General features: G+C 39.6%; 1 protein-coding gene across 1 annotated transcript; it reads right to left on the bottom strand.

Annotated features, from left to right (window-relative positions):
• Positions 1-36: 36 nt before the first annotated feature.
• col9a1a (collagen, type IX, alpha 1a) lies at positions 37-27950 on the bottom strand. The gene is made up of 32 exons (XM_028564089.1): positions 27876-27950; positions 26914-26988; positions 26050-26088; positions 25882-25944; positions 21920-21973; positions 21694-21729; positions 21269-21292; positions 19982-20035; positions 19590-19643; positions 19402-19434; positions 18425-18481; positions 18233-18286; positions 18060-18113; positions 17876-17929; positions 16855-16908; positions 16721-16774; positions 16425-16478; positions 16113-16166; positions 15874-15927; positions 15740-15784; positions 15549-15602; positions 15237-15290; positions 14101-14154; positions 10574-10645; positions 9378-9413; positions 9232-9276; positions 8024-8056; positions 6491-6637; positions 5870-5924; positions 5441-5629; positions 1521-1598; positions 37-814 (listed from the first exon to the last, which is right to left on the bottom strand). The coding sequence occupies exons 1-32, from the start codon at positions 27948-27950 to the stop codon at positions 609-611; spliced, it is 2064 nt and encodes a 687-aa protein (XP_028419890.1). The 3' UTR covers positions 37-608.
• Between the last annotated feature and the right edge of the window lie 24 nt (positions 27951-27974).

The raw sequence follows: 27974 nt of genomic DNA, 5'->3' as shown, positions 1-27974 counted from the left end.
TTCCTCCTTTGTACAACTCGAAGATGTCACCTTGAACCTTGATATAATAAATAAGAAGTCATATAAAACTGCCATAGAGGTTTTCACACATCGCCACCCTCCAATCACAAAAACAACAGTCGTCATGACATGAAATTATCAAACATATCCTACATTTGGAGGAAAAGGCATGGTGGGGTGGATTAAAGTGGGTACACAACAAAGATACTCACAAACAAAATGTACGTCATCCAGCTGTATAATTTGCATATTGACACATTTACATAAACATACAGAATAACTTTCAGAGTCGTCTTGTTGTTGCTTGGATAGAAACGTGGCTGGTACTGTAGGTTTGCACAAACACAGTGAGTTCTTAATTCCTCTAATTTGATAGTACAGAGATGGCAAAAAGTGAGGTAAAATGAAACTTTTTATGTAAAGGAGTTTCAAAAGCTGATGTTTGCTGCTCAGTGTCCACCTTCATGTCAATTTATAACCACAAAGATGCCTTCAAGAGACCAAAATTACTTTCCAAATTAAAAACAAACAAAAAAACAAACATGGACAGATCTTCCATGGAGTGATGGTTTCTCTTCCAGTCTCTCAGTTTTCTGCTCGGGCCCTCTTCACATGTCACTGGGGCCCTTCATGCTGGAGTCCTTTTCAGAAAGCGGCGACGCCACCATGGGCAGGACGCACTGTGACGACTCACAGTAACCAGTCATGCCGGCGGGACCGGGGGGTCCGGGAACGCCGACTAGACCGGGAACACCACGGGGTCCCCTTTCTCCATCACGACCGTTTTGGCCGTAAGCCGGTCGACCGGGTTCACCTGAGAGAAGAGTCAAAGGAAAAGAATAGAAATTAATGCGAGACACTGCAGGAAGAAAAAAAAAAACATTTTTGGGGACATTTAGGGCTATTTTGCTTCCATAAAATGTCTTCTTTCACATTAGTGCAGGGGTCAGTTCAGACCCCTTAACTGCTTTCAGTTAAGGGGTCTGAAGATGGAGCAGGGACCCCTTACTACATATATTGTATAAAATGTAGTTGCATATTAAACTGGGCCTACATTAACGTGTTGGCGGCCTTTATACATACCTTTTTAGTGTACAGAATACTAAGCTATTAAATAGTTGTTTGCATGTTCTTATAAATCTTATAAATCTAAAAAAGTTTTAATGTTAGACTTAAATCTAGCAGAGTGAATCCTTATGAACTGTATCTGTGAATGGCTACCTTAGTGACTTTTTTTTTTTCACAAATAGGCTGATTTATATTTGCTAATAATATGTTGGATTCATGCTAAAGCTATGGTGCGTAGTTTCTGTCGCCTCCATGAGGAATTCTAAGTAACGACAACAAGACTGTTGGTGCGTTCACATGATACAAGCCTTCCGTGATCGCGCACTAACCCCCCCCTTATTTAACTGTAATTAACGGTTAATTAATGCTTATTAATGCATTAAGTACTGCTAATTAATGTACCCTTATTGTAAAGTGTTACCCAGATTTCTTAGTCATAGTGAGTCATTCACCTGGTAGACCGGGGGCACCTGGTGCTCCTTTGGGTCCTCTCGCTGTGGGTCCTCTGTCCCCTTTGTCGCCCTGGTCCCCTGCAGAGAGGAAACATAATCATCACCAAGAGGATACACATAATTGAAGTTGCCATATTTAGCTGGAGTTCAAGCTCAGACTTCACACCTCATCTGTTCCTTCATTAACATTAAGAGGAACCCGACTGGTCCCTGAGGGGGAAGTGGGTCAGAAGAGGATATAAATAAGAACACATAAAATAAAAAACATGACATCTTTAGCTCCTGGCCAGAAGAGATCATCACAATTTATGAGGAAAGGTAACTTTTTCACTGTTGTTTTTTTTTAAGTTCAGTACATGCAACATGTTTCCAAAAGTTAATGAGTCATCGTGTTGAATAATCGTGATTTCAATATTGACCAAAATAATGGTCACCATTAATAATGGTGATTATGATTATTTTCCATAATCAAGCAATCCTAACAGATGTACAGTTTTGACTTTCACAGAATCAGATCTGCACATTATATCTGGTTTTTCCCTCCCAGACCAATATCTCACATCACATTATCTGAGTACAGATCTAACCAGAGTGCTTTCTTTCCCCAATTTTAAAATCTGTATATCTCATGTTGCGATGATTTATGTCGTTTACATCAGGGTTGATTTTCAGTTCTTGCCCTCAGGCTCTCGTCTCAGATGTCCACGTGTCAGGAGTAACAATTCAATTTCAATTCAATTCAATATTATTTATAGTATCAAATCATAACAAGAGTTCTCTCAGGACACTTTACAGATGGAGTAGGTATAGACCACACTCTATAATTTACTAAGACCCAACAATTCCCCATAGAGCAAGCATTTAGATACAGACAGAAGTACTCCTTCATACCAACAGCCTCCTGTTTCGCTCTTGAATATGGGTCTGGAGAGGAGTCAAACTTGAATTCTGTTATAAATAAATAAAGTTGAAGTTGAAGTTGGGTCTAAGGACATAGGTGTTGTATGCTGTATGGATTGTAAAACCCCTTGAGCCAAAAGAAATTTGTGGTTTGTCCAGGGATTGTTGTGGAAATAAAAAGTTTGTCTCGTTTTGCCAGACCCTCCTTCAAAGCATGCTGGAGGAGGGTCTGGCTAGTCCACATAGCATTCGGGGATGGGAGGAAAACTGGTTTATTGGCATTTCATTAAACCAATCACAATCGTCTTGGGTAGTGCTAAGCACCGGAGAAAAGCTGTGGTGCCGCTACAAAATAGGCTCGGAAGGAACTTGTTTTGGTGGAACGTGTCATTTAAAAGTTGTTTTAGTCATGCAACAGAAAACTCAGAGTTTAAAATGCAAACACAAAGGAAGCCCAAGGCAACGGATATGCGGCCTCAATGAGTGAAATCCGGTGGATTTTCCGGCAGCAAGGGAGCAATCCCGGAAGTGGAACGTCAAGAATATAGACTAATAAAAAGTCTACAGCCCACCGTGACTGAATGAATGTAACTAATAAAACTCTCAAACACGGCACAAACTCGCATTGCCAGACCTTCCTCCAAAGCCGTGCGGAGTAGGGTCTGGCTAGTCCACACAGAATTCTGTGATGGGAAAAAAAGGTGCTCTGGTTTATTGCCATTTCTTTAAACCAATCACAACCGATGCCTCTGCAAAATAGCCTCGGGAAGGAACTTGTTTTGGTGGAACACGTGTACGTTCAAAAGTTGTTTTAGTCGTGCAACAGAAAACTCAGATTGGTCTAGCTAGTCTGGATTTACCCTGCAGAGATTAACGTCCTCAGGTTGAAAAAATTATTACTGTGTTAAACCGCAGCAAAGCAAAAGATATTTATGGATTTGATACTTCTTTTTTGGAACAACATAAGGACATCTTCTCTGATCCGTTGACAACAATGATCAATCAATCGATTAGTGAGGGTATTTTTCCAGCAGCCCTAAAACCTGCGATTGTCACCCCTATATTTAAGTCTGGAAACAAACAAGACATGAATAATTATCGTCCAATAAGCATCCTTCCAGCTGTGTCAAAAGTGCTCGAGAAGACTGTGGCGGAGCAACTTACTGCCCACTTTGACTCACAATCTCTCTTAAATCCAATGCAATTTGGTTTTAGACGTAAATACTCAACAGACTTTGCCTGTTGTTACTTCCTGGAAACTGTCAGGGCATATGTGGATCAGGGAAGGGTGGTGGGAGCAGTATTCCTTGATCTGCGTAAAGCTTTTGATACTGTCAATCACCAGATACTTTACAGAAAATTAAATCAATATAGTCTCTCTGAGCACACTCAAAACTGGATAAGATCTTATTTGAGCGACCGACATCAGTGTGTACAAGTGAATAACATCCAATCTGCGTTTAGAGCCACCTCGACGGGAGTGCCGCAAGGGTCTATTTTGGGACCCTTGCTTTTTAGCATCTATATAAATGACCTCCCTAGAGTGTGTTCGGACGTTGATGTAATCATGTACGCTGATGATACGGTGATCTTCACTTTTGGGGATAACGAGCTGGAGGTTGCTGACAAATTATCAAAAGAGATGCAAAAAGTTGCAGTATGGTTGCAGACGTCCTGTCTGACCTTAAACGTTGAGAAAACGGTTTCAATGTTTTTTTCAAATAAACGTAAATTACAACTAACTCAAGAAATTCAAGTAAATGGACAAAAAATTAAAAATGTAAATGAAACAAAATATTTAGGTCTAGTACTTGATTCGAACCTTGGTTTTAAAAGTCACATAAAACAAATTGGTAATAAATTGAAATTTAATTTGATGAATTATAAACATATTAGAAATTCATTAACTACTGAAGCCTCACATATATACCTCAATACTATGATTGTTCCACATCTTCTGTATTGCATGTCTAGTTGGTCTCAGGCGTGTAAAACATCATTAAAATTACTTGAATCATTATATAAAAGGGCCATAAAAATTCATGATAAAAAGTCTCGACAGTATCATCACTGTAAAGTTCAAAATAAATGTAACATTTTGAGTTTTGAAAACCTAATTAAATATAATCACATTTCTGCTCTATTTAAAATTATTCATAACAACGCTGCTCCCCCTTTGAGAAAATGTGTCACATTGAATTCGGAGAGAATCTCTAGAGCCACACGGTCGACAGTCAGAGGAGAGTGCAGCATTCCGAGACGTAGAACCACATATGGTCAACAATCGTTTTCTTATAAAGCAACGAGCCTTTGGAACACTCTTCCAAACGAAATTATTTCATGCACAAATTATAGTACTTTTACACGCCTGACCAAAAAGTGGTTATTATCAAAGCAAATTTGTACGCACTGAATGACTGTGATATGAATGATGTAAACTGTGAGTGAGTGAGTGAGTGATAGATTCCTGAAGTGGAGAGTGTTTCTATGATGTGAGTGAAGTAATGCTTTCACGTATTATTGTATATATATTTTATGAATTTTTGTAAGTATAACATCAACCTGTCCAGGGACTGCGGGTGGAAATTAGCATTTTCTGCTATAACCTGGCACATGACATCTCTTCTTTTATAGACTAATGTTTTTTGTGCATTGTCCCAGATCAAATAAAGAAATTTTAAAGGGGTTTAGAATGCCAACACAAAGAAAGCAGAAGGTAACGGACTCCGGCCAAAATGAGGGACATCCGGTGGAATTTCCAGAGGCCCCAGAGCAATGCCGGAAATTAAACGTCGTCAATATAGACTATAAAGTAACAAAGAAATCAGTAATACGTTTAATTTGTTCTGTGTGTGTGATTTGGTGGAGAAAAGAAAAGAAATATTGCTCCTTAACAGTACATTCTTGTTGGTTGGTTGATTGATTTATTCTTGGTGTTCCCAGACAGCGGGGGGGATTCAGTCCAATAAACTTATAGTCACATAACCATACGGTCGTAGATCTGCTGATCTGAGTCTCACCTTTGGGTCCTTTGCGACCCATAAGCCCAGCTGGACCCTTCAGACCGGGAAGGCCTCGTGATCCAGTGTGTCCGGGGAAACCGTTCTCTCCGGAGGGGCCTGGAGGTCCAGGTGGGCCGGGGGGACCCTGTAGCCCAGAGATGCCTGAGTCAGGCCTGCTCAGGCTAGCTGCTAGCTGGGCCAGCTGCTCTGTGACAGACACAGGAGGAGATGTTTGACATTTATATTTAGAAGCTGACACTCCAGTCCAGAGCAACTTTAAAGATTCAGTCCTTGCTGTTCACACCTTTTAAAGGAGCTACTGCTTTACTTAGCTTACTACTTATATTAAGTGATAAAGTAGGTGAGCATTAGTCAAAAGATTTAAAACATGTATAAAGGATTGAACACAAACAGAATGAGTTTGGTAAGAAGGTGACAAACACTTACCTTGCATTACCCTCATGCAGACTTGTTTAATGTGTGTATCTGTTGGTGATTTCCCCTGAAAAAACAAAGAATGTTGATAGCGATGAGCCATTTGTCCATGCAGCAATTTTATGAGCAAACATCACATGCAAAAGTCACAGGACGTCCTGCTACGTCCTGTGATGCCCTGCTATGCCATGAACTACTACAACTACTATTTCTAGTCACTGATCCATTATCTTTATTGTGACTATTATTGCCACTGTTTATCACACCCCCAACCGGCACTGTCAGACACCGCCTACCAAGAGCCTTATAGAGTGTGGTCTAGACCTACTCTATCTGTAAAGTGTCTTGAGATAACTCTTGAGTTGAATTGAAACGTGTCCCTGAGGTGTTGCCTCAGCACACCAAATATATGTAATTCCATAAAACTAATGCTTATGGAAAACCACCCCTAAAACACTCTAATTTCGTTGAATAACAGCAGGAAGGATCATTTTGAACACTTTATTTTCTTACTTTTACCATAACTTGATGGTACAAAAATAACCACAAGTGTCCTTCAGTCGAGGGAACATACTGGACAATAAGCAGCAAAAAAAAACGGTCGCCCAATAGTTTGTAGCTGAACCATCTTACCGCTGGTCCCTGCGTCCCTGGCAGGCCTGGTACGCCCATGTCACCCTGCATGCCGCGTGGTCCCGGTTGGCCAGCCTTGCCCTCTTTCCCCTGCTGTCCTCGGCTGCCCTCTGGTCCTTTATTTCCTGTCTCTCCTGGTGGGCCTGTCTGTAATCAGCAGCAGCAGGTAGATACTAATATTTATGATGATTGTTTTTTTTTATGATTAACTATAATATATATATAACATACAACTCGCAACATGCACAACCCTCCCCCCCTCGTCATCACCACCCACCCAGACAAATATTAAGAAAAGATGACACAGTAACTACAAGATTCAAAATAGTAACACAATAGACAATAAACCATAAACCAAATAAACATATGTATAGATGACAACACCATGCACCCATCATACATGTCTCTCCCCAGCACAAAGCTTCTTAGGAGCCCTCCAGAAAAGCTCCGGTACTTTCCCCATTTTGTAATATAGACATCCAATCTGGCAAACCGTTTATATGACATATTTTCAAACGCCACCACCCTAGCCATCTCACAAGCTCACTCCTGGATTGACGGCAGCCCTTCATTCTTCTATCCTCTTAAAAAAAAAAATCTGTCTGGCTATCATTAAACTAGTTCAGTCAGACACCTCACGTTTAAAATGTTTATTATAACAGCAGAACATTGTGTTTGGCGGCCAGACTCCGACCTCATCACTCCCCGCAGTATGGGTTTACATGAGATATTGGGGAGTGATAATAAAGTAGCTTCCCCTGGGCCGGAGCCTGCAGGTGGATGCTGGGGTGGTGGGGGGGCTAACAGCGGGCGATCGATACAGGTGCAGGGCAGCAGCAGCATTGACAAGGCAGAGATGGAGAATTTGTGCAGCTTAAATAGACAGCCAAATTGAGGTAAATGATACAGGGAGTGAGGCATGTCACGTGTGTGTACGCAGTGCAGCTCGAGTTGGCTGCCTGAACTAGCTCGCAGGCGTCGCCCCATTTTGGGCCCAACTTCTAATGTGCTTATCTATTCCGTTTAGGATTGATCTGTCTTCCAGAACAAATAATCTTGGGCTAAATGGAACCTGGGTCCCTGCAATCCGACATAGGTTATCATGCATCCCGGTCCAAAATTCCTGGACCTTATCGCAGGACCATAGGACATGAAGTAGTTGGCATTCCTCTATTTAGAATTATTACAACACGTAGGGTACACACTGGTAACTCAAGAACACCTGTTAAAGGTGGGGAAACAAATCTAAACACCTAATTTATTCGTGAGATCTGAGACAGTAAGAAAGCAACAAAGTTCAGCAAAGAGTTACTGCCGTTTTGTTTTGCTGCCAAAAAATGACCAAATCCAGACAATACTTTTTTATGGCAGACTCAAAATGTCCTGCAGCCGCTTCACAGTTAAAGCTCACGTACAAACTGCAGAAAAGAAACTGATTATGCTCCTTAATAAACAGCTGCAATAATGGGAATTATATCAGTAAAACAATAAGGACCTTCTGAGACATATGATGCTTTGTGTAGGTGAACATACCGATCCTTTCTCTCCTGGCTCTCCTTGTTCACCCTGTGAGGGAAAAGATAGGTCAATAATTGTACATGAACATGGAAATTGATATGTTCCTACACCTTTTTTTCCATCTCACAGTCAGGATGGAATTGTGAGGATCTCTTTGGTTTTAGTACTATAAATGTATTTACTTATTTTATTTACTGAAGGATTAGTGTTTTTTTAAGTGTGTATGTTTTCCATGTCTTTGCCTAGTGGCGTTTTTAGGAATGTGTTGTATGTTCAAAAACATCTCTGTATGGATGTTTGTATGGATGTTTTAACTGGTAATGGCTGTAAAATGGGTGTTAGCCCAAACAGAATTCTCCACTCTGTGGAGCAATGAAGTTTATGTTATCGTATCGTATCTTATCGTATTTTATCTTATCTTATCTTATCGTATCTTATCGTATCGTATTGTATTGTATCATATTGTATCTTATCGTATTGTATTGTATTGTATCGTATTGTATTTTATTGTATCATATCTTATCGTATCATATTTGATCGTATCTTATCGTATTTTATCTTATTGTATATCTTATCTTCTCTGATCGTATCGTTTCATATCTTATCGTATCTTATCTTATCGTATTGTATCATATCTTATTGTATTGTATCATATCGTATCGTATCTTATCTTATCTTATCTGATCGTATCATATCGTATCGTTTCATATCTTATCTTATCTTATCGTATCTTATCTTATTGTATCGTATTGTATCGTATCGTATCGTATCTGATCGTATCATATCTTATCGTATTGTATCGTATTGTATCCTATTGTATCCTATTGTATTGTATCGTATCGTATCGTATCTTATCTTTTTGTATCTGATTGTATTATATCGTATCTTATCGTATTGAATCGTATCGTTTCATATTTTATCATATCTTTTCGTATTTTATCTTATTGTATTGTATCGTATTGTATCTTAACTTATCGTATCATATTGTATCGTATCTTATCGTATCATATTGTATCCTTTCTTATCTTAGTACCAGCCTCTTTTTCATATCTTAATAATTTGATATTGTATTGATATTGTTGTTGTTACAAAAAACATGATTGCTCTCAACAACACATTTCTTCACTTCTCCAGACTTTTTCAGACTTTCCATATCTAGGTTTCACACTAATAGGCTGATTTCTTTCAGTCGAAAGCAGGTGTTTCAGTTGTCAATCACTCACCAGGTCTCCGGCATCTCCTGGTGTTCCTTCGGCACCTGCACCTCCCTGAAATAAAAATGCATGACAGATTTTTGGCACTTAATGTTCAACACACTGTAATCTGAGTTTTAATAGCTAGATGTAATATTACAATTCATGTAACATACCTGGTCTCCCTTTGGACCATTGAGACCGACTGCACCCTGAGAAAAAAGTTGATAATTATAATGATTATCTGAAACTACTTAATATTTTTCAATTAAATAAATCTGTAGTTTCTTACAGTAAAACTTTTACTGCATTTTCACATGTTCTAAATATTCAGTTAAGTCAAAGAAAATTGTGATAACTTTAGTGTAGATTTGATCTGGCCATGTTCCCACTGATTCAAGTTTTATTTAATACATTCAGAAATGAGACTGCTGACTTGGATTTGATCATTTTGGGCTCCTCACACTTGAAAACAGCTGATGTTTTGTGTCAATATTTGGAATGAAAAATTAATCATTTAAACCTGCAATGACTGTTGTTTTTTTGGCTACTTGGGGGCAGCAGAAACAAGTAGTGAACACAACATTGACATGTCATCACCTTTTGAGTTGATATGTTGAACATGTTAGTTGCTTTTACATACGACTAAAACTACCTTTTTTATTGCTATTTAATAAATAACAAGTACACAACAAAAGTGATCTTCACCCAACCCTCCCCGACACCCTCTTGTGGTCAACTGTATTTCTGTGATCTGAGCCTAGGTACATTTGACATTTGAACTGACAAAATGCAACAACCAATAGCTTGCTATACACTGAAAATGGAAAGTTTTGAAGAAAATTTGGATCGTGCAACAAGGCAGGCCTGCTTGGTTCTTTCGGTGAAGGATTGTAAAGATTTACAAAGGATATGTTTACAGCATTTCCTCTCTAACTGGGACAGATTGGTGGGATTGCTGTGGACGATGTACACACAGTGATACACTGGTAAGAGCAAATGAGGTTTAACCATGTATCCACCTAATTTAAATAGCTCACGGTACTGTATTGTGTGAACAGTTAACTTCATTTAATATTTTATGTGGCATTTTCTTTTGCGGGGTCCAAAGTTCCTTCCCGAGACTATTTTGCAGAGCCACCGTCGCTCCATCCGAAGCTTAACACCACCCAAGATTGGTTTAAAGAAAGGCAAACAACCCAGAGCACTTTTTTCTCCTACCCCAAAATATGTGTGGTGTGGCCAGACTTTACTCCACAGCGCTGTAGAGATAGGTCTGGCACAATGCGAGACTAAGCACTTATTCACTCCAGATTTTTTGGCTTCACTGTTAAAGTTAATCTGTGTATTTCTGTCATTTTGTGTCTCTCACCCTGTCGCCCTTCTCCCCACGATAACCAGCAGGGCCAGGAAGTCCAGGAAATCCCGGGTCTCCTTTGACTCCCTGTTAAAACACATAAACAGTTAAATGAACAGAATGTACACTCAGAATCATAACACAAGACCGACTATGCAAGGCTTAAAAACTCCACTCCCCCACCTTAACCTGACCATATCCACAGAAGAAATGAAAACAGTTCAAGCTTCACTTCATCTGAGCGGTGAGGCTGGAAGGACCCCCCAAATCATCCAACCATCCACCCTCCCTCACATGTTTCTGGGTGTGTGTGGTGGTACTGATTGTAGTGTACAGTGGGCGATGGGTTTCAGGCATTCCTGGGGAACAGAGAGCTCTTTCAAGGCTTCTCAGCTTCTTTTCCTGCCCTGAATCCCCCCCTGGGCTGCAGAAAAACCCATTGGGCCTTCGGATTTCTGTAACAAGAGGCCATTCATACCCGCTCACCGGCGAATTAGAGACTTAACTGCAGGGACAGAAGTTCATAAAGATCTGCCACTCTTTAATAAAAGCCTAGCACGAGGCTTCAGTTCCCAGATACATGGTTTATGTTGGTGAATGATCCTCGTGTTGAATAATACGTTCAGGATAGGAGATAGTATTTATGAACACTGATAGCTCGCGTTGTATTTCAGAGCCCTGATCTCTTAGTTTGATAGAAACGAGTTATGCAGTAGCACAGAGCTAAGCAGAAAGGTTCTGCTGGCACTTCTTTGGCACTATCTTTTGAAATTAGCATCATCAAAATGTATGTTTCAGTGTTTCTCGATCCATCCATGCTCTCTTTTTTTCCCATAAGATATTACTATAATCCTGTTGTTTTCTTCTCAGGTAATTAGCACAAACAAGAGGGAAGGTTTTTAACTTTGATAGTAGAAACTCAAAAACCATTATGGACAGATTTGACAAGGGTTGGGAGGATTACTTTAAAAAATGTATTCCGATAAAATTACTAATTACCTGTTAAAAAATGTAATCAGTAACCTAATCCAAGTATCACAATATTAAAGTAGCATTACTTGATTACAGTTACTTTTGGATTACCTCAAAACCAAATACGGGCTGTCTGATGTTATTCCCCTTTTCTGCTTTAAATACAAAATAACGGTGAAATTTTCACCCAACGTTGAGGTCATAATAATGAATTGTTAGCTATGGTTTCACTCAAGACTAGGGTTGAGTATCGTTTGGTTTTTTTTCGATTCCGGTGCTAAATCGATACTTGCCGGTGCCTAAACGATGCCTGAACCGGTACTTTTCAATAAAGTTAAAAAAAAAGAAGAAGAAAAAAAAGAAGTGTAGTAAACAACAGTCAGTGACTTGTTTATTGCTAAGGCCATGGTCAAAATTAAAGATTTAATAATAATGTAATAACTATAACAATAACAATAACTTATTTCACCAGTAAATTGCTGTTGAACCCCAGATGGGAAAAGGGTATTTTACAATTACTGTGAATGCACCACAAGGCTACCTGTTTTAAGTGAATCTGTGTTGTTTAATTCCGACAATGGCAGCTGCAAGTGAACGCACCGTCTGTGTTGTTTAATTCCGACAACGGCAGCTGCAAGTGAACGCACCGTCTGTGTTGTTTAATTCCGACCACATTAACATACTGTATATCTATGAATTGCGACAACGGCAGCTGCTTCGCTGCAGAGCAGACTGTTACATCCCGCTGTAGAAGTCCTCCACAGTGAAATACAGTCACACTTTACACTGTTTAACGTTAGCTGTCAGCATTTTAACCGTGATTAATCCAGCTGCTAGCTAAAGGTAGGCTAACGTTACATGCTGTCAGGTGTAGTGTAAAGTCGAGCACCGAAATTAGGCACCGAAACTTTCGTTCTGATTCGGTCTCGTTACTACCGTTTACGTCGGCACCGGTTCCCTATTGGCACCGAGTTTCGGTACCCAACCCTACTCAAGTGTGTGTGTTGTAATGTGTGTACATGTGCATGGTAGTATATAGTTCTTTATAACTTTAACTGACCTTAATGTTGCCTTTTCTCGCAAAACTGTTCCATGTTATCCGTTAAGTAACAATCATAACTTCTTCACAGTCATGATCTAGTTTTTTTTGCCACGTGACAATTATCATTTACTACATTCATGTTTGTGAAACCAACAGGGAAAGAAAGCTGGTGTTTGTGTGTGTTTGTGATTGATGTCTGCAGGTGTAACTGAAAGTTTGAGAAATCTTTATATCTAGCAAAGGAACATACTTACATACTGGTTGATTTTTCTTACTTTTTTCTTTCAACATAACATAAACCATAATTTAACAGAGATGTTTGACTTAATGTTTGGGGTGGTGATGGCCCAGTGGATATGACACATACCTTTGGTGTGGGAGATCTGGGTTCAATTCCCACTGCGATACATCAACCAATGTGTCCCTGAGCAAGGCACTTAACCCCTAGTAGCTCCAGAGGCGTGTTACCTCTGACATATATAGATCAATTGTAAGTCGCTTTGGATAAAAGTGTCAGCTAAATGACATGTAATGTAATTAATTTTTGGAGTACCACAGGGTTACTGGGGCCACGCTCTGAGAGGTTTTTGAGATTTTTCTTTGCACCAAATTAGAGTTAAACCAATTGTTCTTTATTTGTTCTAGACATTGAAGGATGTACTTAAAATGCTGATATGTAGCAAACAGTATGCACCTGTGACTGATGATTTAATAGGCTATATATGGCACTATTCATTTAATACCGAGCATTAACATTTGGTTTTATCTATTACATACAGCATATTATCTGAAGATTTTCTAGTAAATGTAAGGAAACGCAACCCTAATTAATTTCTCTGTTAAAAGCCATAAATGTAATTGCTTTTAAAACATTTTTTTGAATGTTATTTTGAGTCAGAAGTGTTCTGTTTATTCAAAATGAACAAAAGGCTAACTAACAGTTTTTAAATATAGTTAGTGTTTTTATCTCGACTCCGACTTGATAAAAATAGAAGCAGCTTTATATATTCACACTTGGTTTTAAAATGCATCTGAAATGAAAGCTTCTTTTCATGCAGAGCACCTCCTCTTCTAATTATCTTCTCCTTTAAGTTGCCTCTCTTTCTTTGTCTTGCTCACCATCCACCATAATTATTGTGTGTATTATAATGTGTTACTGCCACATGTGGACTGAAGACATACAGGTAGTCGGGAATCGATCTTGCCTCGCTCAAACTAAACTTTGACCTGTGACATACAAACACACCCCAAACTTCCTATTCTGGTCTGACCTCTCCCTAATTCTGTACACATCACAACAAACTGTTGGGATAATCACACTGTACACTGTTTGACTCTTTCTCACTTTGTTCTCCTGGGAACCACACTTTATTATCTGTGTTTCCAGCTGATGTTGAAGGTTCGTCTTTCTCCCGCTTTTAATGCAGCAAAAACAAATGTAGTCTGAAGAAACTTGGTGAGATGTATCGTTAAGGTATTGGATGACATATTATCCCTGATATTACACAGCCTCTCTCTGAGGTCTTACCCTGGGTCCTGGTGATCCTGGAGGCCCATCAGGCCCTCTCTCTCCTCTTGCACCCTAAAAAAGAGAGAAAAGAAAAGGTAAAATCTGGATAGAAAGCACAAATAGAGGCCTAAATGCATAATAGCACAATGGAAAGAAATATTTTGTTTAGCTTTACTATGCTGCCCAGACAAATGGTTGATGAATTTTGTGAAGTTATGAATGTTTAATGCTCTTTTCACTAACAAAGACCACAGCAATAACAATAGACAAAAGATGATGTAAGAGAATTGGATTAAGGGTCTGGATGAAAGGATGAGGTTTGAGGCACAAAGGGTGAGGGATTACGGCATGACGGGATAAAGGGATGAAGGACAGGAGAATGTTTCTTTTGTTGTGTGTCATCAATGTAAAATGCCGCAAAATGTATGTAAGAAGTATTTTGCGATTTTGAGCTGCTAATGCAGTTTGACTATTCATTTTCATACAAGTAAAACATTGTTTTATTCCATATTAAATAGAAATCAGTAATGTAAAATTTTTATGTATTAGATGATGCAGAAATGTAAAAAACTGCAATATGCATGTAAAACACTGAACTCTGCAGCAGACTGTACGTGTTCTGGTTGATGTTCAGGAGGGGTAAACATTGATAAGACGAAGGTGCAGTACTTCTTTCACTGATCTGGTTGATCCTCCTGCTTAAGTCGGTTTTACATTCAATCTTAGAAATGAAAGATAAATGATGTGATTGAATCTGACTCAGCCTTCACTTTGGCCCTTCAGAAACATGTCGTGCATGGTCTTAGAAACCTCCTTCAATCAGACTTTGACCAGGTTTACACAGGCTACAATATGCAACCTTTTGACATTCAATAATGACAACTAACTGCAACGAGTATCAGTCTGTCTGTGCATTTTTTTTAACAATCTGCCTGTGATTTAATTTTTTTTGGGAGGCTTGTGCCATGTCCTGTGAGTGTGCCATGTTTGGGCTACTGGACACACAGAGATCTGCCTTGGAGGCTTTTGGGATGGGTGACAAGTGCTGGGGCAGGAAGTGAAAGAAAAGGGTGGGATTCATAAAATTGTTCCTGTCTCAGGGAGAAAAACTGTCTCTCTCAGCTATAAGTGAAATGTAGCTGCAGCTGACTCACTGGTCCTCCTCTGGGTCCAACCGGTCCCACCTCTCCCTGCTCGCCACGCTCGCCCTGGAAACAAATAAGACATCAAATAATTTCAGTCAGTGGCATCAGCTTTTGTCTTGTACTTCAAGAAAAGCTTGATTTTATTATGAGTTGAGGACATTTCTCAGAGTCAGTTCTTAAAATACCTCAAACCAGTTAACTGGTTGGTGTTTCTCAGGTAGTTTAATGTGCTTTTACATACTAACTCCAAGGCTCTTGTTTTACAATTAAATGAACTTCATTGTAACACAAAAGATGTGTTTGAACTTGCTTCAAACTTACTTGTTTCCCTGGAGACCCCATCACTCCTACAACACCTGGATCACCTGGGTTACCCTGGTGACAAAAAGAGAAAAACAGTGCCATGTATTTTATTTTGAAATTTACAATCTGGCCATCAGTAATAGTAGTAGTAGTAGAAATATCCGTTATTTATAGTGTTACTGAATAAAATTAAGTAATTGTAATCATACCACTGGACCACTGACTCCTTTATGGCCATAAGCGCCTGGCAAACCCTACATGAAGAAAATTATATCAAACATCAAGAAATCTCACGCTGTTAATGATGAATCAGAGAAGCTTTGGGGTCAGAGGTCACACTTACAGGAAGGCCTTGTAGGCCAGCATCACCTGGAGCCCCATTTTTCCCTGAAAGACCCTAAAAAAAACACAGAAACAAACTGTCAGGGGGGGCGCAAGTTCTTTTTAAGGACTTGTCTTTAGATTTAGACTGAGGACTTTCTATCTAAAAGTAGACTTCACAATCAAAACTTGTTTGGCAGCTAAAAATCACTTTCACACACTTCTGTAAAAATGTAAAATAAAAGTAGATAGTATAGTTACCGTTGATCCTGGCAGCCCGGGTATTCCCTCACGGCCATCTGGACCAGGGAGGCCCTGTTGACCAGATACATGAAAGGGTTATCGTAGATAATTACACAAATATGTCTCTCTTTAAAAGAAGGAACCACTTCGAACAAAGTAAAAGGTAGAAAAGTATATGACTTTCAAACAAAAATAAGATGTGTTGGCTGGATCACCACATTCATATGGTTGCATTATGAAAGATAGATACTGTAGATATTATGCAGCAGGACAGTAGTTAGGTTGGAAGAGGGATTTATTTATTGATTGATAAGATGAAGAGGTGCTCACAGGCTCTCCTTTTGGCCCTGGCACTCCTCGGATTCCAGATGGACCCCGATCGCCCTTTAAATAAAACAAAGAAGAAAACAGAAACAAGTTAAATTTATAACACATACTAAAGAAAACACTGGACGGAGAAACAAAAGGACCAGTGATATTAAAAACGAGTATTTTCATTAAGTCTGTTGATTTATTTCCAGGATTTTAAGACAGAAAAAACTGGTACACAAATCATAAGTTTACAGCTGCTAAATTGTGTCACTGTTGTTATTTTTGGTCTGGTTTGTGTATCTGAAAGATCTTACCTGCACTCCCACTGGCCCGGGCTCACCTATGGCTCCTCTTTGACCCATATCACCCTAAAAAAAATTGTATTATCAGTATTTATGTCTAAATAACAAGAAGGGGTCAACAGAGGTGAGACAAGATGCAGACTTACTGGATGTCCCTGGATTCCCTGAGGACCTCCATCACCAGGTTTCCCACGAGGTCCCTGTTTGTGGAGACAGGAAATCGTTGTAGTCAGTAAAAGTTGAATCAATTCAAGAATTTTTTACATATTTAAATTATAAAAGGTACTTAGGACAGCACTCCTACACACTCAAAAATAGAAGTACCCTTGTGTATCTAAAAGGGTACAAATGCTTTTATTTTGTACCCTCAGATTAGTCAAAAGGTACATTACTAAAAAAAAGTGTACCTGTAAGTACAGAAATGTTCTTGTCTCGTACCTCCATTTTTGAGTGTGTATTGACACTTTTTCAATTTTACACGCTGATGAAGTGCCCGAAACGTCCGTCTGGCAATAAAAAAGTATCAATTGGACTGCTGTCCTAAGTACCTTTTATATATTATCATCCACATTAAGGATCCAGCGCCCAGTCTTCAAAGTTTTCTAACTTTCTATGTGAGTTGAGCGAGTGAAGAACATATTTAAATTAAATTATATAAAAATGTAGTCAATGTACATCAAGACACATATTCAACCTCAATCCAAAAGATTATGTGTACTTGTTTTTTTTTTATTTCAGTGCAGATGCAGTCATTAGATTAGACAGTTGATGACTGCATCAGAAGAGAATGCATAAGTGTTGAGCATTAGTTTTACAGTAACCTGTTAATACAGAGTTTTGTATCTGTTTCATGAGTTCTTTCGCATTTCCGTAGGTTTTAATGCACTCTGACTATATTTTGTGACTGCATGGTTGCATTCTTTTAATGAGCTTTTATTTTGAAATGTCTTTGTTGGAAGTTTGGTAGGTCGGCCATCAAGTGTCTTGTCCTGATTGGATAATTGATAGTCAGCCCTTTTGTGGCATCTGTATATATGTATATAGCTGTGTTTTTATTTACTCGGTAAAAATCTCTTGTGGATTTAAACATAATGGACATTTCTTTAATTTTTGTTTTACGACTCGATGAGACTTGTCTGCAGTGTGTTTGACTATGTGACCTCTTACCCTGTCGCCTTTGGAGCCAATTATTCCTTGGAGGCCTCTTGGTCCACCTGGGCCCTAAAATTACTCAGCGGACAGAGGAGAAGAGACAGAAATGTCCCATGTTAATATGTTTGACTCGCTTGAAGGATATCGAGAGAACTTTTATTGTGACAGCGAGTTGAGAGAGAATGGAGAAATAGTTTACTGGTAGTCCTTGAGATCCAACTTCACCCAAGGGCCCTTGTTCGCCCTCCTCTCCCTGAAAGAAAACCATAAGTTTTGTCATCCTGTTATATTATTATATTATATTATTCAAAAGCTGCAGAGAAAACACAGGCTTATATAGCAGCTGCACAGTGTGAGAGGAAAGGATGTTACCTTGTGTCCTTGTCTTCCGGGCTCACCAGATTCACCTTTAACTCCTTTGTGGCCCTACAGACAGACAGGTAGGAACATGTAGACTTACATTTATCTATAAAAATGCAATTAGCAAAACAGACCATTCAAAAAGTGTCACAGAGCAGCTGAAGCGAGAGAAAACAATAGCAGCATCAGTGACATTTTACTCACTTTCATGCCGGGGAGACCGGGATGTCCATTGAGACCAGCAGGGCAGGCGTTGGGACACTGAAAAACACAACAGCCTATTTGAGGTCATGGAAGAGCCCTGCCACCAGGGGGCTCCACTGTCCAGTGACCCCTGAGCTAGCAGTTAGAGCAAATGTATTTGTTTTGCCTCTTTACAACAAATTGATCACTGATAATTATGCAAGTCACTCTGGCATTCAGTAATGATGCTCATTAATTATGCCCTGGTAGCCGAGCTGCACCAATCACATCGGGGTATCTGATATAGGCGGGTCAGAGGCGAGCTAAACAGATGACAACAGTTTAATCTACCAGTTAGCTCCGCTGGTAGCTAAGAGTTTAATCTACCAGTTAGCTCCGCTGGTAGCTAACAGTTTAATCTACCAGTTAGCTCCGATGGTAGCTAAGTGTATGGGGCTCTGGATACGTCACCTGGTGTATTGTTGTGATTGGTCATAGTATTATCCAATTGCATTTATTATTATTTTCAAATGCATGCTTGGTGCCGCCCCTTGAGTTGGGCCATTTTCATTAGTCAGTGCCATACCCTAATCTTTCGGATTTGGGTCTGGATTTCCAGGCTAGATCAGTGATGCTGTTTTGCCTTCAATGTTCTCCGTGAAGTTTGCTGGAAGTTATGTACTGTAGCGTTTTATGTGGAGTGAGTACGATAGCATTTTAAATGCTACATTGCTTGTATAAGGAAATAACTGGTGTAACAGGCAAACCAGCTTTAAAAATGACATCTTTCCTTTTTAAATAAGTGCTGTGCGGTCAGTCCAATTCATGACGATGTGCATAAAGAGTGGTTCATGTGGATTTGAAACTTGAAAGTGTTAAATTGAGAATGGAATTTGGTGTGGCGGTGATAGAGTCCCCCTCGCAGACCCATCCGCCAGACTAAAGCAGTCAACCTAGTGGAAACACTGTAAATGAATCTACTTTCGGATCAAACTTACCAGGTCCTCGCCTTGATACACGCCTGGAGGACCCTAGGAGAAAAAAACACAATGTGTGTTGAGCCTAAATAAACTTTTCTTCTCCATTCCGACCTTAACATTAATGCATCTAATGGTTCTCCTCGAGAGCTGCCCCTGCCACCAAGAAAGTAAAATAATACTTATGTTACAGAAGCTGTGATATTTACCCGCGGCCCAGCAACACCAGGAAGACCCACTTGACCTCGCTTTCCTCTCGCTCCCTGTGAGAGATTAAAGAGTCTTTATTAATATGGGCAATAATCTTAAATCGTAATGCAGCATCAACAGCTACCATTATCAACAAGGCCACAAGGAATCTGTGGACAGAATTATGCAGAATTTTCTGCAGATTTTCAGCCAATTTTCTGCAGATTTTAAACAAATTTAAAAAATGTAAATAAAACTCGACCCTAAGCAGAAAAAAATTCTGTATCTTTGTTATTTTGCTAAAGTTTTGAGGACATCTAGAAACAGAGTTATTGCTTATTTTTGTTTACTTGAAGATATATATAAATAAAGATGACAAACTTCACATAATTAAAATGATAAGTGTACTCACTGTTGCTCCAACTTTGCCCAGTTCACCTGGTAGCCCGTCTGTACCGGGAAGACCCTGTTAACAAACAGACAAAAATTGCAACAAAAATCTGTTGCAATAAAGCCTCTGACGCTGTAGCAAATGTATCCTTTGTTCCTATAATTTTTTTTTTTTCAGATTCAGACACTTTTTAATCTCAATGGGCCATTCATTTGTAGTTTCCAAGTCCATACAGTCAGATCCAACAAACACTCACCAAACAATAGTTAAAAATGTTGTTTTTTTAAACGTTAAAGAGGAAGGAAACATGTTGTAAGAGGTCCAGTTTGTCATCTATAAGGAAGACCACTATATCTTTTGTGACCTTTTTTAAAAAATCTTCATAGCCAGAGATGTAACCAGGATTTTATTAAGCACGTACTACTCGTCCAGGTGCTGTGTGCTGTGACATTTGTAATAAATACAGCCATATTCAATTGTGGAAGAAGTACTTTGATCTTTTACTTAAGTAAAAGTGCAATACTGCATGATAGAAATCAAGTAAAAGTCCTGCATTCAAAATATTTACTATTAATGTCACAGCCCAAACATACGAAAGAGGATTAGGGCCACTGGTGAAAAATGTATTTGAGTTCAGAATTAAGTCAGAACTCAAATACATTTTTCAACAGTGGCCCTAATCCTCTTCCGTACAAACACAACCCTGAGGAAACGTATTACTATTGTTATGTCTATTTAAAGGTCCAATGTGTGGGAATTTCTCCCATCTAGCGTTGAGATCATATATCGCAATAAACTCTCTCTAGCCACGCAGTTCAAAGTATGTATTACAGCTACGGTAGCCTTCACGCTTCAAAAAGGGCTGGGAAGCTACGATACCCATTAGCAGCATTAGCAGCACAGGTGAGTTTATCATCTGACAACGAAAACGCAAAAGGCGGAGCAGTACGTCCTGAATGTCCCTTACAGGCTAACGTATTTCAAGATGGCGCATGAATATGGAGCGTCTACCCCAGTTCATGTAAATGCAAATGTAAAATTTCAAGCCAAAAGGAATACTTGGAATTGATGGTGGAGGTAAATATTCATGAAAAAGGAGAAGTTGGTGAACGGGCAACACAGATTTTGATGATGAACAACTAAACACGTTACACACAGGGACTTTAACTTTAGTCGTGGATTTGAAATTACAGAAATTTACGCTCAAAGTATAATCAACAAATAAATAATGATTTATTTTTATAGGATTAATGTTTGCATGTAGTTACCAGCATAGTGTATAACGTGTGATATTGTGTCCATACTCACATCCAGCCCATCAGGTCCTTCACCCTGTTAGAGAGAAATCATTCATTGACAGCGTCGGACTGAGACTGATCAAACCTAGATATACATTTATTATTATTTAAACTGCAGCTGTAATAACAAAGTGTATAAGTAGTGTAAGTGGTTGCATAAGATGAACAGAATAGACTTATATAGTCAGCAGTATTACAACATTATATACAGATTTATGTAACAAAGACTGCTTTTTACAGATCATATCAGTTCTTTACTGAGCAGTTTATTATCAATATAAATTATATTATTGTGCATTTGATCCTTAACAATGTATCCTATATAGCTAATGTTAACACAACTCTGTGGATGAAGTTCAGTACAGAATCTGCGCTACTGATCAATTTAATCTGGGTATTGTTAAAACATACATATAAAGCTAATATATAACTTACGGGCTCTCCAGCAAGCCCACGTGGCCCAGGATCTCCCTGAAAACAAACGAGCAGAAATGTTCAATCTGACATAAAGAATATTGGAGTACAACAGGAAAGAACAATATATGTGCTTATAGGTTGGTCAAAAGATTTAGTCAGCAGCTCAGCCAACAGAGTGTCAGAATTAGCACTCACATTTCAACAGAAAGATTAATATAATAAAATGTTGCGATAATAAACTTACTTTTGGTCCTTTTGGGCCCACTGGACCTGTATCTCCAGGAGGTCCAACAGGTCCCTACAAAGATGACACATCATCATTTACAAAACATCCAACACATTATGAGGTAAACAAATTCAATAACTAACTAACTAATAACATTAAGTTATGTGTCTTACAAAACATATGCTAATTTCTACTGTATTAAAGAATAATTAATAGCATATTGGAAGGATCGTTGCCTTCAGAGCATCACTTCAGTTAAATTACATAACTCATTGCACATTATTGTTATTGTCACTCTATATATTTGCACTCAGTGGTGTAGTCTATGTGATACGCAGGTATACACTCTTATAAAGGCCCAATGACATGCAACAACATACTTTACATTATCCATCCATCCATCCATCTTCGTCCGCTTATTCGGTGTTGGGTCGCGGGGGGTCATATATATATATATATAACGTATACCCACTACAATACATTGGACTGTTTACACTCTTCCCACTTTGTATCGCAACTGCTGCACAGCAATTTCCCTCGGGATATAGCTTGTCATCACAAGGGTTAAAACCAACCAACCAAACATCAGGGACCAAGTGGGAATGATGAGGTCACCATTAAACTGAACTAGCATGTCATCAGCGAATTATAGGACAACTTCTGTTTATCACAACTTGGGTGCTATGTTCGTAGTTTCGGCCTTTTTGTCGTTTTGATTATTGTACTCATCAAATTCATTTCTGGGGACACTGCAATAAACAGGCTACAACAAAGCCATGGGGCATGAAACACAAACAATCACACAGGTTGTAAACAAGCCAACAGTTTAGCCAGATTATCTAAACCGCTTATTTTAGGGTTCTTCTACCCGACTTGAAGCTGACAGATCCTGACAAAGTATTGGGTTTTGGGTCGTGTTCCGGTAAAGCTTCAGACTTTGGTCAGGTTCTGTTTTTTTATGTTCAAATGTAATTTTATGAGAAAATGTCTCTCTTTCTCTCTCTCACTGAGGCAATCCTCTGTGTCCATGTGTCGCAATTATAGAATGTGAAGTACGAAGAGCGTGAGTGTAACTGTAATAGGAAACTACCAATCAATAATGAAAGTAATTAAAGGAAATATATAGCTCTTGTCTCAGGTTGGCTTTGGGTTTAGCAACAGCAGTAAGATTTAGTTGGGTCCGGTCTTAAAGACCTGGTTATGGGCCTGGTTCGGGTCTCAGTTTGTACTGTACTGCTTGCTAATAAACCTAAAAATGTCATGCACAAAGAACATTATTAATAATTCCAAGTTATGCCAAAACGGAGTGTGTACAATGGAAACCAGTCAGTCTGTAAACTGGGATGGATGTTTACCACAGACTTGGTTTTCTCTTACAAATATGTTTGGTTAACCTGGAGGTTTCATTACAACATGTCTGACTGCTCATATTTCCAGATCTCTGTATTTAATTTGGTAAGAAGATTGTCATAATTCCATCCATCCATCCATCCATCTTCGTCCGCTTATCCGGTGTCGGGTCGCGGGGGGAGCAGCTCCAGCAGGGGACCCCAAACTTCCCTTTCCCGAGCAACATTAACCAGCTCCGACTGGGGGATCCCGAGGCGTTCCCAGGCCAGGTTGGAGATATAATCCCTCCACCTAGTCCTGGGTCTTCCCCGAGGCCTCCTCCCAGCTGGACGTGCCTGGAACACCTCCCTAGGGAGGCGCCCAGGGGGCATCCTTACCAGATGCCCGAACCACCTCAACTGGCTCCTTTCGACGCAAAGGAGCAGCGGCTCTACTCCGAGCTCCTCACGGATGACTGAACTTCTCACCCTATCTCTAAGGGAGACGCCAGCCACCCTCCTGAGGAAACCCATTTCGGCCGCTTGTACCCTGGATCTCGTTCTTTCGGTCATGACCCAGCCTTCATGACCATAGGTGAGGGTAGGAACGAAAACTGACCGGTAGATCGAGAGCTTTGCCTTCTGGCTCAGCTCTCTTTTCGTCACAACGGTGAGATTGTCATAATTACTGATTTAAATGATGACCAAAAACTATGAAAATAAGTCATAAACAAGAAAACAGAATAATCCTCTTAAACCAAGACATGAACGATTGGAATGATGCTTCTAATAAACTTATGAAACTTTCCTTTGCCTGCGTTGTCTATGGGACAATTGTGAAATCTGGGTACACAAGCTGGATAGGGAGATAGATCGTTATCTTTGGGATAACCCATAATTTACAAATGCTCCACCAACTCTAGGCACTGTCTCAATTTAAGATCATTTACAGACTTCATTACGCCAAAACAAAGTTACATCAAATCTGTCCAGATGTATCCCTACTGTGGCAAATGCCAAACTGAAGAAGCCACTGTTCTCTTCTCCACAGTTATGTTCTAAATTAACTCAATGTTGGACTATTGTATTCCAAATTTTATCAAATATGTTGCATACAGTAATGGAACCTGACCCATTTCTGGTGGTGCTTTGAGTCTCTGATTAGTTTTCGCTGCTCAACAACAACTGCACTCATCGTAAAACTTTCTCACTTAGAGAGACTACAGTTCTCGCAAATAAACAAACTGCAACAGTTTAACAGGATTTGGCATCCCTTTCTCCAATACATTGATAACTTTGGAGCGCCATGATGTGAAGTCTGGGGAGGAAGGGTGGGATAAGGCCATAGTTGTGTACATGTCTTTAAATGACTGTCTTCCCCCAAAAAACGCCCTCATAAGTCGTTTGTCACCTCTCAAGAAGTCACCTCCTGAGATCGATAATGCTGTCAGACACTTTTAATAACAATCTGAGCCTGTCAGTGGCAAAAACAATCACTTTTAATGGACAAAAATCGAGGGTGCACAATGGCCCTATGAAGTTGGATTGCAGCTTGGTTCGCGCTGGCCGGGTCACTGCGTTCTCGCTCAATACTGGACCAATCTCAAAGATTTTTTAGTCACATCAGTCTATCAGACACAAATGTATGGGGAGATGGGGCCCAGGATGAAAAAAACTCTAAACACTGTATGTTTTCTGACTGCTTCCTCGATGAAAAGATTTAATCACAAAAAATGTGATATCAGTAGGAGGCGTGACCTAGATTTCATTAGCTCCTCCCCTCATCTGCCTCTTCCATAAATATCCCTCAAAAAACGCACCACGTGGTCAAAGAAATCAGCAAGCAAAGGGAATCAAACATACCTAAAACTAAACAATCAGCCAATGATAACAAAAAGTGGAAACCCTAAAAAAAGAATACCCCTCAGATAGTATGGTAGATGCCATGTGGAGTTCTCCTTTCACACCCAAAACACAACAATCTTCTCACTGCTTTGCATTCTGGTCTGTGTTATGTTACTGTATAGTGTACAAACTCTCTCCATCTCTTCCCTCAAAGCGTGCTTGTGCAAGCTGGGTACGAATTCTGGTGCTTATTCTCAGTTTCAATCCACATGAAGCTCTGAATCTGCCCGTCTGTTCTCAGCACCGTCACCACAGCCAGACAGCAAACACACTGAGTCCATTCTGCACCACCTTTCCCTGCATACGGTTCTCTCCTGTCAGCCGTCCCTGGGCAGCCGATCCCCCCTTTGCACACCCCTCCACCTCACACAAAAAGACCCCTGTTTCTGTCAGGAAGCCACTCGAGACTCTCCCCTAAAGAGCCAGATTGATTTAACCAAGGAACATGTTGTTGTTTTTTCACTCAGTGGAAGCTAAGACAAACTTGCTCACACAGCAGCGGATCTGAATAGCTCAGATCTTACAGAGATTCAATACATCCTCTTGTTGGAGAGTTTAACCTGCAGGGAAGAAAAAGACTCTCATCCATTGGATTGAAGCAGCTGGTGGATTCAAAATTCAACAGAACCTTTTGTTCAGCACTTTCTTGAGAGGAGACGAGCCTCTAAAATGTGTCTGGTGGATGAACACTCGACCAGCCACATGCCGAAACCTACCAGTCTGTGCCTAACATGTTGTTTCACTTACATCCGCGCCTGGAAGGCCTGCAGCCCCAGGAACTCCGTCTTTGCCGTTATCACCATCAGCACCCTGGAAGACAAAAGTTCACTTCACTTAACGCTGTTGATTCGGGTACAAAGTCAGCATCCATTACACATTTCTGCATGTGAAAGGTGAAATTAAAAGCCCACTCACTGGTTCGCCGGTCACTGTGGAGTCTTCTCCTCTGTCGCCCTGAAGATACATGAAGAACATGTTCAGATGAGGATATTCATTTCCAATTTAGACAGTTTAGAAAGTGGAATTTTTCTTAATCCATTAACGGAAAATCTATTTATTTTCATATGATTATTTAGTTGTTGCACAGGGCGTTGAGGACACTTGGGTCAAGTCCCTTTGTATATTTTTATGGAAATTTGGGGGGGGTTCTACAAATTCTACAATTTAAATAACCTGATTCCAATATTTTTAGACTCAACATTTTTCGATTTTTTCAAATGTTTCAGGATATTCCCCACTGAAATTGTATCCCTAGATTAAATGCAGAAAACAGAATTGAACAACTAATTTTTTGTTTTTGCTTCATTGGGGGAGGGGGGACTTGAACTCGTGATCTGACCAGTAATCCTGGCTGTTACATAGTCAGGGACCAAGAAAAACAGCCCTTGTTTTCTGTGTGATCTTGATACTTATTTGAGTTTGTTGGGTGGGGTTTTGGAAGAATTTTGTAAACTTGAAGGAGTTGTAGAATGTTTTTAATCCCCACAGTGCTGCAGGAAACCAATTTTATTATAATATGAAAATGACCTTACTGTAGTTTAAATAACAGCTGCTCTGTTACAGCTTTTTGCTCACTCATTAACACTTTTTGGGAGTGTAACACCCCTGTACGTTGCCAGGGTGAAGTCATGTAACAACCTTTTTATTTCCAAAGGACTTCATTGTTAAACTCCTCGTGCCAAACAATGAAAAACCTGCTTTACTGAGCTGATTAACCCGGACGTAGCAGCTTCGAACGCCATCTGAAAACGGAATTTTACAACTGAAACGGCAACTCACATCAATGCCGTCCACTCCGGGCACGCCTGCTGGTCCGGGCGGCCCCGGGGGCCCTCTGGGACCGACCGGGCCCCTCTGTAAAACAAACACACACACAAAAAAATCATTTTTTTTTTCTCACTGAAATTCATCTTTACATATCATCCCGTGCTGCGGCTGCTGGAGGTGGTGGTGGTGTGAAGGGCAGCTCACACAGAGTCTCATTGTTAGGATGATGTGAGGGGAAAGGTCATGTAATGAAACCTGGTTTCTTATTATCGTCCCATTATACCGCCTAAGTAACCGCATGTGTTCGGGTGACTGCTGCTGACTGGACCTTATTGGTGCCAGGTGTGTGCACGGGAACCCAGTTTGGATCAGTTTTAGATCAACTTCATAAAAGAATTGAAGTCGTTTGTAAATGATGTTGTTTTTCAATGCATATATTTAAACATTTTGCTGAAAACAGCACCCTTAATTTACCCAATTTCAACATTCACCTGCCCCATACTGACTTTATAAATAGCTCTAACTATAACAATGTGTAGTCAGATACTAAGAAAATGAAATACTAAAACTATAAATTGTTTAGTATATAGTTAAGAATATTTGAGTCCCTAGAAAAAGTACTAATACAACAACACACACTGAGTTCTCATAGAGATAAAAAAAAAAACAGTGCTAAAAGTATAGTGAAGTCTACTCATTACTGAGCGACACAAATAAACTTAAAGTGCCAATAAGAATATACAATATGATACCCTAAGAGATTAAAATTAATATCACATAAAGTTTACATATAAACTTACTTTTAAGGACCACACAGACACCTCTAATTCTGTATTTATTATATTATAAGGATACGTAGAAAATACATAACTGTTAAGTGTACATTAACTTCTCTATAAATGCCTATAGGACCTTGCATCTATAGGAATGTTTAATGGAATATACTAGTGAAAGAAAGAGCACTTATATCTCACCTGAGCCGAGCAAATCAGCACGATTTGCAGTAAAATCGCCAGCAGAGACAATCGACCATTCCTGGAGAGAGCCATGGTCTTCCCAGGGCCAAGGAAGAC

This window comes from Perca flavescens, chromosome 2, assembly GCF_004354835.1.
Source record: "Perca flavescens isolate YP-PL-M2 chromosome 2, PFLA_1.0, whole genome shotgun sequence".
NCBI classification, from domain to species: domain Eukaryota; kingdom Metazoa; phylum Chordata; class Actinopteri; order Perciformes; family Percidae; genus Perca; species Perca flavescens.
The sequence above is the reverse complement of the archived record's forward strand: the minus strand, read 5'-3'. Positions and strand labels throughout refer to the sequence as shown.

What these genes read in the sequence shown, in the direction of transcription:
- col9a1a (XM_028564089.1), bottom strand. Translation starts at nt 27,950, where the DNA reads ATGGCTCTCTCCAGGAATGGTCGATTGTCTCTGCTGGCGATTTTACTG. An exon ending in GTGGGCTTGCTGGAGAGCCC is followed by an intron (nt 21,293 to 21,693) that starts GTAAGTTATATA and finishes TCTCTCTAACAG; the next exon opens with GGTGAAGGACCTGATGGGCT. An exon ending in AGGTGCCCCCGGTCTACCAG is followed by an intron (nt 815 to 1,520) that starts GTGAATGACTCA and finishes CTCTTCTCTCAG; the next exon opens with GTGAACCCGGTCGACCGGCT.